Consider the following 16,347-nt stretch of genomic DNA (forward strand, 5'->3'; position numbering starts at 1 on the left):
TATTCATTTATTCATTTTCCTTTGGCTTAGTTCCTTTTTTATCAGGGGTCACCACAGCGGAATGAACTACTATTCCAGAATATATTCGCCAACTATTCCAGAATATGGAATATGCTTTAAGCGGCAGATGCCTTTCCAGCTGCAACCCAGTAATGGGAAACGCTCACATTCACACTCGTACTCATACACTACAGCCACTTTAGTTTATTCAATTCACCTATAGCATATGTCTTTGGACTGTGAGGGAAACCGGAGCACCTGGAGGAAACCCACGCCAACACGAGGAGAGCAAACTTTACACAGAAATGCCAACTGGCCAAGACAGGACTCGATCCAGCAACCTTCTTGCTATGAGGCGACAGTGCTAACCACAGAGCCACTGGTTTATATAAACTGTTAACAATTTCCTGCATAATCTACAGTAACTAATTGGCAGCAGTTCGCCAGTAACTTACTGTAAATCAATTACAGTTAGAGATGGGTATCGTTAAGGTTTAATCGGTATTACTACTTTTATCGATACACTTATCGGTTCAGTACTTTTCGGTACGGTTTTCCGATCGGTACATTTTTTATTTATTTTTTTAATAAAAACAAAAACTAATTGAACAGAATTAACAACTTTATTTTATTATTACGTTTTTAATGCAATATATATATATATATATATATATATATATATATATATATATTGTATTAACTATTTTGTGCTTTTTATTATTAATATTTTATAGTCTGTATGCGAACACCTCATAACATTAAATAAAAAGAGCTTTCCCAACTTCCTTGGCTATGTAAGTCTAATCTGGTCAGATTTTACAATTAGGTTTCATTAATTAATGTTAGTTAATGTATTAACATGCACTAATAATGAACACCACTTGTACAGCATTTATTAATCATAGTTCAACATTTACTAATGCAACATTTAAAACAAAAAAAAAATATATTTCCATAAGCTAACGCTAACAAAAATGTACAGCTGCTGTAATAAATGTGCTGTTTATTGCTTGTGTTAGTAAATACATTAGTTAACATTAACTAATACAACATTATTGTATACTGTTATTTGTGATTCTTATTTAAGGATATTTTTTCCACTTCTGCATGAATGGAAGCAAGATAATAACAAGAACATTTTCAGTACGGTCTTAAACGTGTACATCTGGACACATTGGCCTCCAAATGCCCACATTTCTTGATTTAAGGCCAAACGACATCAGATCAAATACATTTTGTTACTATATTTCATCCTTTCTAACCCTTCATAAACGGTGCGCCTGCAATGAGGAAGGGAATTAGAAATAATGCACAACCAATCTAGTTTTTGACCTTCCTCCAAGGTTTCTTAGTGTGCAAGTTTATTATTAATTTTCCTATAAGGAAAAGAGGCTTGGTGTGATTGATACTGTGAGAGTTGCGTCAGTAAAAGCAAATACCTTGCATTCAGAGCTGCTAATGCAGTGTGACACGTCGCTACACTTCCTGCGCATTAGCGATCACCAGCTTAGCATCTGAGAAATGCACAAAACAGGACACCTTTCTAGCAACAGTGTACTTTAATGTAACTGATTTGGATCGCTCTTTAATGTATATTATTTATTTTTTTAGCCAAACCAATACAACGAGGCTGTAAAACAAGAAGCAAAATAAAACAATGTGGTTCTGTACAGCAATAGTAGCTCATTCACACATTCTAACAAAGTGGACATATAAAAAATATATATAATAATACAACACTGCTGACTAATACATGGAGGAGTGGAGAGCTGATTTCGGTGGGAAACCAAATAATTCTCTGACTGATAGTTTGAGATAAATGGAAAAACCTCATCAGTGTGGTTTGGGGAAATGGTTTATTTAAGCCTACACTGTGTGAAACATCCAGAAAGGCAAGCAAAGCAAGTAAATATATATATATAAATTTTAGTGTACATAATCACTTTTACACCATGTCTACACCAAAAGCATCCGGCACAACAAAAGTAGACGGATCATATCTGAACAGACTTAAAACAGATTTCATTTTTGCTTTCCTTACTAATTTAAATCTTGATTTGTTACATTGATGCCTTAGGGTCGCTTATGAAGCAACAGTTGTTGAATTTTTGCTTCATATACTTATAAAATGCCAAATAAGCTGTTCAAAATTTTGTTATGAACGTGAATTAAATGCAGTGTTTACAAAAGAGCAGAGGTGCAAATAGGGGCTATGCACTATATGCGGCGCATAGGGGCTCCACACATGGAAGGGCACCATTGTGCCAAAACTAATTTTGAATTTAAAAGTTTCAAATAATCAAAATAAATATTAATGTTTATTTTGCATTTTATAGGAGTATAATATTGTACTTTATTAAATAAAAAAAAATCATACCACCCCTTCCACTCCGTCAATCATTTGATTGACCCTTTGATGAAGATTTCTTAATAAATAGTCATAATGTTCGCATTTTTTGAAACTGAAATGTTAATTAATCCTTCTATCAAGATCCATTTTTATACCATATACATGTTTTTTTTTTTATAAATGTATTATTTATTATATTGAAACATGAGGCCTTTTTTTATTTGGTAATTTTTTTTTTTTACATTTTAGTTCCAAAAAAGTTTGCCCATAACCGTTTTTAATAAAATTTAACATTTCAGGCAGTTGGTCTCTGTTTATTTTTTACACTAAACATCTTACAGTCTTTTGTTTATTTCACTTTGTGTGAGGTATAATAGCAGTTTCAGTCAATTGTTCATGCAAAAACAGACCTTACACCTCTCACAGTAAGCATGTGAGAAGTGATTGCATTTTCAAGTTCTTTTTCTCTTTAGGACTCCCATATCTATCATTTTGTTTTAACAAATGTTGTACAAAAAGTACAAAAACAAGGCATGTCAAGGTGCTATAATCATTTAGTGGGGAAAATGAAATTGAGAAGAAATTTGGGGTGGGACGAGATGTACGTCTTTGTGACTTAACATGCTTACACTGCAAAAAAATACTTTTCTTACTTAGATTTTTTTTCTGGTTTCTAGTCCAAATATCAAAAAGTTCTTAAATCAAGAAGAATTTTCTAGACAAGCAAAACATATTGCCTTGTTTTAAGAAATAATATGCCAAAATGAAGTGAATTTTTTCCTAAATCAAGCTAAAAAATCTGCCAATGGGGTAAGCAAAATAATCTTATCACAAATCGAAAAACAAGATTTTTTTGCTTACCACACTGGCAGATTATTTTGCTCGATTTAAGGAAAAACTCACTTCATTTTGGCGTATTTTTTCTTAAAACAAGACAATATGTTTTGCTGGTCTAAAAAAAGTCTTGATTTAAGAATTTGTAGATATTTGGACTAGAAATAAGACAAAAAAAATTAAGTAACCCTGCTGAAAAATCCAGCTTAAACCAGTTTAGGCTGGTTGGCTGGTTTAAGCTGGTTGACCAGCCTGGTTTTAGAGGGGTTTTGGCCATTTCCAGGCTGGTTTTCAGCCATTTCCAGCCTGGTCTTAGCTGGTCAGGCTGGAAAATTACCAGCCAAATCCAGCTAAAACCAGCTTGACCAGCCTGGTTTAAGCAGGATATAGCTGATTTTGGCTGGACTCCCAGCTTGGCTAGGCTGGTCAAGCTGGTTTTAGCTGGTTATCTCCCAGCCTGACCAGCTAAGACCAGGCTGGAAATGGCTGAAAACCAGCCTGGAAGTGGCCAAAACCCCTCTAAAACCAGCCTGGTCGACAAGCTAAAACCAATTTTTCAACAGGGAAGTTTTTCAACAAGGAAGAAAAGCATTTTTTTGCAGTGTAGTGTAATTATACTTTTACTAAATATTATTTCGGTTGTGTTTAGAACTGTGAAAGGTATTTGTTTGAAGCACATTAAGAAAATATCCTCAATTTATTGATATAAATACTTTGGGGGCAAAACTTGATCCCGCACAACCCTCAGTAAATTTGCAGTTGCGCCTCTGCAAAAGAGCCAATGCATGCGCACATTCTGCACAACTCTTACAAACGAGGCTACGTTGCTATTTTAAAACCCATGCAAAGTCTGTTTTAAAATAAGATTATATCTTCCACAGATTGTATTATGATTAAAGCGTATAGCCTCGAGCTTCCAGTGTACAAAATCTCAAGCCACTGGACGCTTCCAGTGTAAACATGGTGCTGCTGTTAAATGTAAGCAGTCCTATTAGACTTTCTTGCTGTTTTTCAGCTCTTGATCATTAAGTGCTTTGCAATCTTTTGGAGTAGTTTTTTAAGGCTAACCAAACGGGAACCAAAAACAGTAAAACATTTAGCATGTGCAGTCAGAACAGACCAGCTCCATGCTAAAAACAACATGCCGCCATTTTGCATACGACCAGACAGTGATCATCAAACTAAGGCATACAAACGTGAAATAAAATCTTTGGCAAACCAAAAAAAATGTATTTACATACAAAGCAAAAAAGTTTTAAGGGCGACGCGGGCTTAATGGGGATTTTTCTCCGCAAATCACAGTTAAAACACTGCAGTATTACTTTTAATCTAAATTTAGAACTGATCCGGGGATATCTAAAAGGGATTTGTAGAGAATGCATAGTTGATAATATGGCTGACAATACCCGACATCGCCTCACGATGGCAGTATAACACAAAATACTGACTTCTGCCATGACAGAATCGCTGTGATCCGCCAAAAAAAGTGGATTTCATCGAGAGCTGAATACTGGGAGGGACACGACGCCAAAAGGAAAGTAATAATAACAACAATATTACAAAAATAAAGACGCTTCCTTGCTTTTCTTTACACAAAGTCTCTTTCAGTAAACATATCAATCAACTCACTTTATCTGAAGGAACTTTAGGATACAATCCCGCCAAAGCAACAGTGAGCTCTACTTTAAAGCGATCTAAAAGAAAAAGAAACATATCCAATAATGACGAGTTTTCCAAATACACACACTTTACATCATTATCGATTTTGAAACATTAGCCCAAAAAATAAAGAGTATTTCTTTTGGAGGCTAATCTTTATGTAGACTATACAATATATCTATGGGTAAATGAGTTAACGTAAAGGAAACAAGTAGCAAAAACATAATAATACAATAAATATTCAGTAAAATCGCTTTTGATGTGTTTTTTGTTGTTTTTATATATATTTATATATTTAAACTTAGCTTACTTTGGGGTAGAATGTGAGTGTGTTCTAAGCGAGGCATAGAGATACAGTGACAGATCCACACTTTTCTGTCTGATACACAACGATACACACACTCAAACCTGAAGAGAAGAGAGCACTGCGGCTGCTTATGAACACTACAAGTGAAGACCAAGAGCTGAAAAGTGATGCTGGATACATGCATAGACAATCTTGAGAAGATATGTTTTGTGTTCCAATCAGTTTAGAAATTACAAGTAGTCCCACTCGCACTGTAAAAGTGATTAATAACTTTAAGTGAGTAAACAAATTGGGTTAAAAAGCAACAAGTTGACTTTACAAAAATAATGTAAGTAAAAACCCATTGTCACTTGGACCTTTTAAATTGACCTGGTTTTTATAATTATGCAAATTGTACTTACTTTTTTAAAAGTCAACTAACACAGTTTTACAGTGTCAGACTATTTTAGCATTTCTGTTTTCATATAATTAGTGTATCACAATATTACATATTTGGAGCTCTATTAAGTCTGTAAAATCTACAGTTATAGCCTCTATTAAATTTAGAAGACACACTGGAGTCTTTTAGAGCAGATTTGTCAATTTGCTAGATACAAAAAAGCTGAGGGAAAAAAAAGAAAAGAAAAAAAAAAAAAAAAATATATATATATATATATATATATATATATATATATATATATATATATATATATATATATATATATATATATATATATATATATATAATAAAGTGTACTGAGGAAAAAGGAATTAGTTTACTTTTATTTTTAAAAACTTAACAGTTCCAAGTTACAATAGGTTTAGTTAGATTATGTTTGTAAAGTCAACATGTTGCTTTTTAGGCAATTGGTTTACTCGCTTTAAGTAACTAATCACTTTTTACAGTGCAGAAAGTGCAATAGAAAGCTATTTAAAGTCAGTCCACTGTTGTGATTTCTTGATCCCAGATAGAGTTGTTTTGGAATAAAATTGGAATAAACTGGGTGATATAATGACACCATTGTTTTCTTAAATAAAAAAGCTGCTTTAAAATTCAAATTTATTGAAATGAATTTCATGAATGAAGAACTTTGCAACTGACAGTAAGTGATCTGAATTAATGTTGACTTAATGAGTAGCTAAACTGAGCTAGGCTAAATAATGATTTGTCTTGTTTAAAAGTTGCTTCACAGTTAGAATTTTTTTTTATAGAACTCTGCAAAACTGACACTGTTTATAAACCTAAAACTGTTGCTGTCATTTTTTTTTCTCAGTTGAATTAACTGAACTTTGACTCATCACAACATAATCTAAAACATTAGGGTAAACTTTGTATAACTGAAAAACATGTTTAGTTCAAATCTGATTAAAATGAAAGTGACAAATATTTGTTGTTATGACTTTGTCATCTTTTTTAACAGAGTGAGTTTAATAATGATGCCTTTTCTTCTTTGCCGATTTTACCAAGAGATTACTTTACCACAATCAGCATTTTATGAAGTGCTATATAAAGAAATGTGAGTTATGCTTAGATAAAGACATTAACTTAAAAGCAAATATAATCTATACATACATTTGTTGACAGTTTACGAAATGGCATCACCACATTATTTCCTTACGTCCAAAAATTATGGCAACACATTAGCGACTAATATCTAGAATCTGACTATACATGCACTGTTCCATTGCACCTTCATGAGCAAAGAAATATTTACTGCATACAGTATTTATTGACCTTAAAGGGAAAGTTCACCCAAAAAATAAAAAGTCTGTCATCATTTACTCACTCTTCACCTATTGAAGTATCTTTCAATTGTGTTTCTGTTGAATAAAACAGAACATATTTTAAAGAATGCTGGTTGCTGGCACCAATTAACTTCTGTAGTAAGAAAAAAAATACTAGGGTGGTCAATTGGTGGTAGCAACCATCATTCTTCAAAATCTTTTCTTTTGTATTCAACAGAAGTAAAAATGAATGAGGTCATTTATATATTTAGGTGAACTGTACCCCTTTAAGTGAATAGAGATGAATCACTTACTTTTAGCTTATGTGCAAGTGACCTGTAAAATCCCTTAAACGTTTTTAACTCATCCAGATTTGGGGGAAAAGAAAGTCTTGCACTTGTAGCGTCAGAAACTAGAGCCGCTTTCAGAAAGAAAAGAGGTGATGCTTCGGTTCATATGTACAGTTTTAACAAAGCAGCCGTGGTTTTTTTCTAGATATACAAGAATGCTTGAATAACGATTGGTTCATCCTGACCGCTCTCTTATCTTTGGTACATCAGCCCCACATTTTAACCTCCTTAACTTCTTCTTTTTTTTTTTTTACATTTCCTTTTTTTTTCTTAAAAAAAGCAACAAAATCACTGACATCATTCCCACATCTGCTGCTCCGAGATGAAGATCACCTCCCATCCATACTGTACGTCACTCCTCTTCACCCACTCTGCACTTCCTCTGTCCATCATCCTCACTGCCGTCCCAATAGCCCTTCCTCACGTTCACATTCACACACAGCCCAAACATACAGAAACTCAAAATATAATCCAAAGAGAGCGAAAGGAAAGTGTCCTCTGGAAAGCAGTGCTGCGTGAAGAGCTTCACCGCTTCTGAGAGCTGATCATCACTTTAGAGACAAAGTTGACGATGGCGGTGGCCGGCTGATCTGGGTCCATCTCAGCAAACAGGTGACTGACATTGTCTGTCGTGCTGCCTTGCTTTCTAGCCACAAAGCCAAAGAATCTGTAATGAAGATTAAAAAAAAAATCTTAATATGCAGAATCAATCTATTAATAAACAAATATACATTTTGGGAAATTAAGAGTGGGTTAAAATTTAGAAAGTTAGAACAATTAGCTCTCCAATAAATTGTTATTAGTATTATTTTTTATATATTTATTCAGTGATGTTTAACAGAACAAGAGCTTCTTCACTCTTGTGTATTACTCTGTCTGCATAGGCCCTGTTTACACTAATGCATTTTCGTTTTAAAACGCATAAGTTTTGCTCCGGTTACGCCATCCGTCCACACTACGCCGGAGTTCTCGAGTGCCGAAAACGGAGCGTTTTGAAAACGCTGGAGAGGCGGTTTTCATTCTAAAACACTGCTGCTCCATTTCAGTGTGGATGAGGAAAAACGGAGACATCTGAAAACGGAGGCGGGACTGCTGAGATTCGCTACCTGATTGGGCCTTTTGTGTCATTGCGTATCCTTCTCTTTTTCGTCAAGTCCCTATCACTTGACTATAACACATGGCTTTAACACTACCGGAAGACAGTACTGTAAACAACAACATGGGCACAGAAATGGGAGCGTTGTTTGCACTATTGTCTGTTTTAGGCGCCATTGTGCAGTGATTCATTTGTTACGTTTAGTAACAACTCGACCTCGTCGTCTGTCCACAAAAATACCTCTCTTGCTTTATTTGCCATCGCGTTTAATGTTTAACCGGTGTTTGTTGACTAATAATAACCAAATGCCAAGCGAGACGCATGCTTTCTGTTTATACTAGAACGCGCATGCCCAGAGTGCGCGAATGGTCACGTGATATACATTTTTGATGGTGTAGTGTGAACGGAGATATGTTCAGAGACGCTAGGTGAAACACTAGTGTGGATGCGGACTTTTTTGATCTAAAAGGCCATTTTAAAACTAAAACGCACTAGTGTAAACGGGCCTATAGTGACAGCAGATCAATAAACTCACTACAGTTTGACAAATATTGCAGCGGTTGGACAACATAATGTACTTTTGCGTCTATAGTTTACGCAACTTTGCAGTTTATTTATAAAGATAGTGCCTATTTTAAATTGTTATCATTTCGGAGATTCAGCGTGTAAGCGGCCATCAACCTGTCATACGCGAGACTGTTATCAGCCTGTTTACGCGAGACTCATCGCGCAACAAAAAATATCGCCGTTAATCTATTCTTAAAGTTGGGTTGGGAGCTGGGTCAATTTCACGCAAGCTATGATTACTTTCACCTTGATATCTTAGCACGGATGTATACCTGGCCGAATTGCACTGTAGGTGGCAAGAAAGAATCTTCGAACGTGTGTATTCCTACAGTAAAATTACCTCATCAAACGTAATGTGCTAACATGGCTGCAGTTCACTAGAGTGAATCTGATTGTTAGCTCCACATCTAACCATGAAGCACCTGTAGAGTTTATGAGTTAGAGTAAAGCATATACAAATAAAATGGACCAGGTGCTTTTTAAAACGAATGACAAAAAGCCGTCTGACAAAAAAAGTGCCTTTCTGAATCAAATCAGCAGGATGCCCTTCTGGATCTTTCACTTGCTTCGACACTACTGACTTGTTAAATTTATCATATATCGTAGCTGTATTTGTCATATGTGCTCTGACATGTTTATTAAACTACCCTGTTCTCTTCTCACATGATCTGAACATATATACCCAGCAGCATTTTTCATTCTGTAGTGCTTTTACATGTAATATAAAATTGTCATTCCCTCATCCACAACAGCAGAAATGATCTTCACATTCTGGTGCCTCTAACATCACATGCTTTCATCCTGAGCCCAGTCCAATGATCTATTCTTCCTCTGTAGACCTTAGCACCACAACCCCAATAATCTCTTTCAAACTCTGCCAGCGAAAGCCGTGAGGGCCGTCACATGCCCAATCGCCCGAAAACTCTAGCATTTATTTAGAGATCTGATCAGATTCGGTGTGAGAGGGTGATGCTTTGTTTTTTATCATATTATTTCCCTCTTAAGAATAATATAATAATGGTTTATAGAAAAGGAGACTTTAATCTCATAAGAGCAAAGAAAATCTGGTTCTCACTAGAGCCTGTTTGTTATGCTTTATTATGTTAAACATAATAAAACACATAATTGCTACTTGTCATCTTATAAGTTTTTTCTCTCTCTCAAAGTGATGAACTATTAACGTGCTATTCAGACTTTTTTTTCTTTTTCAGGTAATAAAGTTAATATCTGACATTTTAGTGTACCGTAAATTGCACACCTTACCTTTTTTTCCTTAGAAGCTTTCAAATCATCTCAAAATTGCACCATTTCTATCTATATTCTTAATTAATATGCCACAATTCAGAGCTGTTTTCAACAAATTCTGTTTACATTACAAAGTTCTGACTTTTTTTCTGATTTATATCTTGCAATTTTGACGTTTTTTCCATTTTTCATTTCCAAGTTTTTTTTTTTTTTCTCTGTTATGTCAACTCCAACTGTTTAAATTCAGTTCTGAGCTCAAATAATAAAGCTTGAATTGTGAGATTTCCAGCTCAAGCTTAATGGAAATATGTGCCTCTGCCTAAACTTTAGCTAAATCTAAAATATGTTGCTCTGGGTACGATTCACTGCACATTTTAGATCCACAAGAGGGTGCTGTCTACATTTTTGCTAATCTGAAATATGTTACTTAGGGTATGAATTGTACGTTTCACATACACATCCTTCTTGTTCACGACTACAAGAAGGTAGAGTTTCTCATACAGATCCAGCCTGATCTCACAAGGAAACGTAACTGTTTTACGTTTTGTCAGTTTAGTTGCTAATTCGTACAAATTCGTATAGATTCAGTCCCACAAAAAAATGTCCGATTTTAAAAAGGAGGCTTCTCAATCAACCCAACCCCTAAACCCAACTGTCATTGGGGGACAAGCAAATCGTACTAAATTATATGAATGAGATTGTACGAATTTATACAAACTAGCTACTAAATAAAAAAGTCACAGATTGCAGTGAAATCATGTCGTACAGATCACAAAGACCAGCGAACCACTGACCAAAACCTTCCTTTAAACCCAACCAAAAATGTTTTCAAGAGTAAACGTAAGCCAAATATGCTCTGTGACCACAGTTTTACTTTGACTTTGCATAGCTTTTCTCTGTTTTGTGGAATTGAGCTTACAGAAAAAAAAAAAAGTTGTTCTAATGGAGATAGATGAACCAAACCTGTTTAATTACAAATCATAGACATAAAGTTGTTTTGCTTTATTAATTTGGTGTTGTGATCATTTATTTGTCGATAATGTGTCCCTGAAATATCATTAGTGTGAAAAGGAACAAACCTTTTTAGTTGTCATGTTCATTTAACCTTGAAACTGCACTCAATACACTACCTAACAAAAGTCTTGTCATTGATCCCAATTGTAACTTGACTTCTAGTTGATCATTTAGAAAAGTGGCAGAAGATAAATCTTTCCGATAAATCATCTGTTGAACTGCATCCTAATCATCACAAAATACTGTAAAAGACCTATTGGAACCCTCATGGACCCAAGATTCTTACAGAAATCAGACAAATTTGGCGAAGGAAAAATCTAATATGGGTTACATTCAGTATGGGGGCAATCAAAGAAGGTCAAGGTGCTCCAGGATTGACCATCCCAATCGCCAGACATAAACATTACTGAGCATGTCTGCGGTAAGATGGAGGAGCCATTGAAGATGATTACAAAAAATCTTAATGAACTCTGGGAGTGCTGCAAGAAAGCTTTGTCATTCCAGATGACTTTATTAATGAGTTATTTGAGTCATTGCAGAGATGTATGAATGCAGACCTCCAAGCTCATGGGAGTCAGACACACTATTAATTCTTTTTCCACTGCAGCATGACTTCATATTCTATACTGTACATTATTTGCTGTTCTTAAAACTTGGATAGGCAACAAGACTTTTGTCAGGTAGTGTACCTTTAAGTATGTTTTGCTTCACAAAATCGTAGCCCATAGCATGTATTCCCAATGAATCCGTTTTGCAAATATCATTGTGCACAGATAATATGAGCCATATAAAATAACTAAATATTTCTAGGTTTAAGCATGTTTCCGTCACGTCTGTACTATGGCCTCTGAGGTTAAATCCTGCCACACGTGTGTGAGATTCGCAAACTGGCGCCAGGTTTTGTGCTGATAGCTGAGACTGCAAACATTAGAATCTCCCTCATTTATCATGAAACCCATGATCATAACAAATTTGAGCTTGAGATGCATATCTAAACGACAGCAAATGATTGAGTTCTTTGTTTTCAAAAGCTGGTACTTACTTGGCAGTGCCACCCTCTGGTTTGTTCCACCTGAAACAACATTAAATCAGATTATAAATGTTTCATCCTGGCCAACTACAACATAGAATCATTAAATCATAAGAACAATGCATGATTTTTACAGTATAAAAACATTTCTAGGAACTCTACAGTAGTCACCATTAAAGCTTTTCAAACTTGTCCTAAAACAATATTGCATGTTGTTTAATGGATTTACGACAAGTGTGATGAAAAGTAATGATCGAATGTTGACTATACTGTATTTAAATATTACGAGTGCTGTCCCTAAAGTCTGTGGGAAATCAAAATTGACAACATCAGGGTGTCCGCAGGGTCTTATAAAGCGTTAAATTGTCTTAAATTTCAAAATGAAAATTAGAAAGCCTTAGAGTTTTAAACTTACCAATATATTGTTGTAGGTCTTAAATCATTTAAAACAAGTCTTAATTTTCCTATGTCCATGAAAAGCTACTCAATCGGGCTGACACCCATCCAATCACCAGCAATCCATCTCAATAGAACTTTTAACGAATCTTATATTTTTAACTATATCTGCCAATATGGTTTAATTATCTTCCTTACAATAACATTTGTTTAAAAGCTCTCCGTTTGTTTATGGTGGGGACACAGACCTGGACAGACTGTTGCACATACATTTATCTTATTACAGGGTTTAAAACTACTATCTATATATAGTGCATCTATTCAAACAATGTTAGCTTGTTTTGACAAATATGTGGCTAAGAAATGACTAAAGTTGATAGCATAAACCTTGTCCTTTTCCATTAGAAAAAAAATTCTTGGTATTTAGCTCAGTACAAGTCTGAATTTTTATTTATGGTTTAAAATTACTGTCTATATATATATAGTGCATCTATACAACCAGCATTTGCTTGTTTTGACACATTGTTTGAAATATGTGGCTAAGAAATCACTAAAATTGATGGGAATAATCTTTTCCTTTTCCATTAGAAAAAAATTCTTAGTGTTTGAATAAAAGTAACAAATAAAATAAAATAAAAATTCCATTTGAATTTTTTTAGCATTTAGCCCATTTTAAGTCTGAAATTTCATTAATAATAATGGTCTTAAAACGTCTTACATTTGACTTGATGAAGCCTGCAGGAAGCCTAAATGTTTATTTTGCTAGTGCACATTGTTACTCTGTAGGTGAACAATTAATCTGCGCAAGTTATTACATTTTGAGTAAGGGAATATCAAAATATTTTTAAATAATGATACATACTAGACAAATAGTCTTTTTTTCTGGAAAAAAAGTGATTGTTTGCTTAAAACAAGTTAAATTATATGTGAATTGGCTAAGAAAAATAATCTTAATGAGTAATAATCTCAAACGGAAGTTTTACTAGTTCACATAAACGTGAAAGTGATCGTGATCTATAGCGTGAGATCGTCGTCGCCATGTTTACTTGCGGCTGCGCGTTTGCCTCATTCATAAAAAGCAGAACACTCTCTGGCTTAGCACCAGACATTGCTCAGTTTGATTTTCTCAGTTGCCGCTCTAAAGGTAAACGAGCTAACGCTAACTTGTCATGCTGGATAACGAGTAAAACATGACCACCAGGGACTTTACGGTCCTCACTTCCAAACAGAACAAAAGTAGGATTCTGTAGTGTTTTAACCAGCTGTTGAACTCCCTTTCTGCTCATCCCTGGTGTCTCACTCTGTATCAGTGCGCGAAAGAGATCGTGTTCACTCTACTCCACGCTAAACTAAAGTGATTTTTAATAATCAAACGTCCCCGTGTAGCACGACACAACAAACTTATTATGAAAATTATGAAAATCGTTGCCAACGCTTTTAGTAATCGATTTAATTGACTTTAATGACAAAATGATTTAATGATTAATTCGTTGTTGCAGCCCTACTTTGAATCCATGCCGACTTCAATACTTACAAACCAGATAAAGTATATTATTTAATTTTTTAGATTTTATTTCTTAGAAAAAGTTACTCAATGTTAAAACAAAGAACTTTTAAACAAATCATGTTATGCTTAAAGTGCATCTATACAACCGGAGTTTGCTTGTTTTGACACATTATTTAAAAGATGTGACTAAGAAATCACTAAAGTTTTCCATTAGAAAAAAAAATCCTTAGTGTTTAGCCTTGTATAGGTGTAAAAACCAATTAATAATAGTCTTTAAAAAGTCTTACAAATGACCTCTGAAAGCTGCAGAATGTTTATTTTGCTAGCACACATTGTTATTCTTTAAGTGAAAAATCAATCCATGCAAGTTATTGCATTTAGATGTCACGCTGACATTAATACTTGTAAACTGGATTAAGTATGTTATTTCATTTTCACATTTTATTTCTCACAAAAGCTACTTGAAATGTTAAAGCAGAGTTGTTTTTATTGTTTTTTTTTTTTTTTTTGCAGGCTACATAAACTACATGTGCTACATACGCTTTAGAAAACAGATCAACATATCGGTGATGGCTGTTTTCGAAACTGCTTCATGTAGCCTCGAAACCTTTACAAATCTTTTGTTTAATTTCAGAGCATGTATCAAATTGGTAAGGTCTAGTGATTTCAGTCAGCATGGTTTCTTTATTAAGCCGATAATGTTCCGAACTGTTTCTAAAATATGATGGCTCTCCACTTGAGGGCGATCTGAGTAATACCATAAAATACACATGAACCCCACGGCTTTGTTCATATTGCCCCTAGTGGCGAATCACAGAACAATTTTCATAGTTTATACCTGATCTCGGATCACTTTTTGAGTTTGTAAAAGTTTTAATGAGACATTTGCAAAATGAAAAGGAATGATAGTTAATAATAGTCTCTTCTTGGCCTGTTTAGCGGAGCCCACTATGGAATAAAATAATATATAAGGCTTGTAAATTTATTAAAAACACATTCTTTTAATTTAAAGTTAATAATATGCTTGAAAAAGTCTGTTGAAAAGTTATTGCCTGAGTGTTTGTTGCATTTACACAGTTTTGACCACCAGATGTCTCTAGCATGTAGGTATATTTGTTAAATGACATTGACTGTAGTGTTTTGTTTAATGATTCAGTGTTCGCTTACTTCCTCTCCTGTGGATCAATGTCACAGAACGTGACTGTGCCGATGGGATAATGACGTCTGAAGAAAAGCCTGTTGACAGAAAGGACAAATAAATAAAGCATGTCCAGATTTTGAATGAACTGTGATTGAAATAGAAAGGAACTCACTTTCTCTGGTTGTCTGTGAGTGTGATGCCTTGTGCCGACACCTTGAAGTGAACAATGGTGGCTGAGGGTGCCGGACTGGCGTTCATGGTTTCTGAAATGGCTTTGGCGATGGCTTGAGGTCCAGTCAAAGACTCCATATCCACAGAGTTGATGTACAGCACATTGCATGCTGGGAATAACAAGAAACATGCTTTTATCAATAACCATTCGGACTTAAAATTCTGACTAAGATTCAATGCACCTTTAAATAAACTCTAGTCTTCATACATATTGTGAAGTCATCAAATGCACGCATATCATTAGTGTATTCTGCATTTGCATAATCCAGTGGTTCTCAAAGTGTGGGCTGGGGGTATTACTGTAAATTTTTAGTCTCACTAGATATATTTTATTATTAATTTATACACCTTTTTGGAATTATTAATATTTTAAAAAACTTTATTTTTAGAGACCTTCATCTTTATTTTTAAGTTAGCCTTTAACAACTGTTTAATTTTTGGGTAAAGTGCCCATTTAAAATCAATGTTTTTATCGTATTGTTGTTTATATAAAATTAATATATGTATTTTTAAATTAGAGACTAAGACGAAGGAAAATGTATTTTAATATTAATTTCTACACTGTTATTGTATTTATTATAATTTTTAAATTATCCTTCATCTTTATTTTTCATATTTTAAGCTTTAATTTGAATTAATTTGCTGTGTGGATTTGTGATAAGTTCTAGCCTAATTTGTCCACTATTACTTAGTTAGTGTTAATATTTCTGTTCATTTTTTTGGTTCAAGTTTCAAACTATTCTTTGAAAAAATATATAGTTTCGTTTTGATTTATTTCTTTATATATATATATATATATATATATATATATATATATATATATATATATATATATATATATTTTTTTTTTTAATTCAAATTAATTTTAATTAATTTAATTTTCTTATAACACAAATCTATATTTATATATTATTTC

At 34.0% G+C, this 16,347-nt stretch overlaps 1 protein-coding gene and 1 long non-coding RNA gene across 54 annotated transcripts in view; one reads left to right on the plus strand and one right to left on the minus strand.

Annotated features, from left to right (window-relative positions):
* The first annotated feature begins 990 nt into the window (after positions 1 to 990).
* On the plus strand, positions 991 to 4,033 carry LOC147842430 (uncharacterized). The gene is made up of 2 exons (XR_015500029.1): positions 991 to 3,439; positions 3,641 to 4,033. It is a non-coding gene; the product is annotated as an uncharacterized LOC147842430 (long non-coding RNA).
* A 2,018-nt stretch (positions 4,034 to 6,051) lies between these two features.
* Positions 6,052 to 16,347, minus strand: part of tns1b (tensin 1b) — a 479,302-nt gene continuing 469,006 nt past the window's right edge. For 49 of the 53 annotated variants that reach the window (XM_087266581.1, XM_087266576.1, XM_087266579.1 and 46 more), the window contains 4 exons: positions 15,373 to 15,541; positions 15,227 to 15,295; positions 12,169 to 12,198; positions 6,052 to 7,871 (listed from right to left, as the gene is read on the minus strand). In XM_087266581.1, coding sequence (XP_087122707.1) covers positions 7,730 to 7,871; positions 12,169 to 12,198; positions 15,227 to 15,295; positions 15,373 to 15,541 — 410 coding nt within the window. In that variant the 3' untranslated portion in view covers positions 6,052 to 7,729. 53 annotated transcript variants of the gene reach the window in all.

The sequence above is a fragment of the Danio rerio genome, chromosome 9 (genome assembly GCF_052040795.2).
Source record: "Danio rerio strain M-AB ecotype USA chromosome 9, GRCz13ab, whole genome shotgun sequence".
Classification (NCBI taxonomy): Eukaryota; Metazoa; Chordata; class Actinopteri; order Cypriniformes; family Danionidae; genus Danio; species Danio rerio.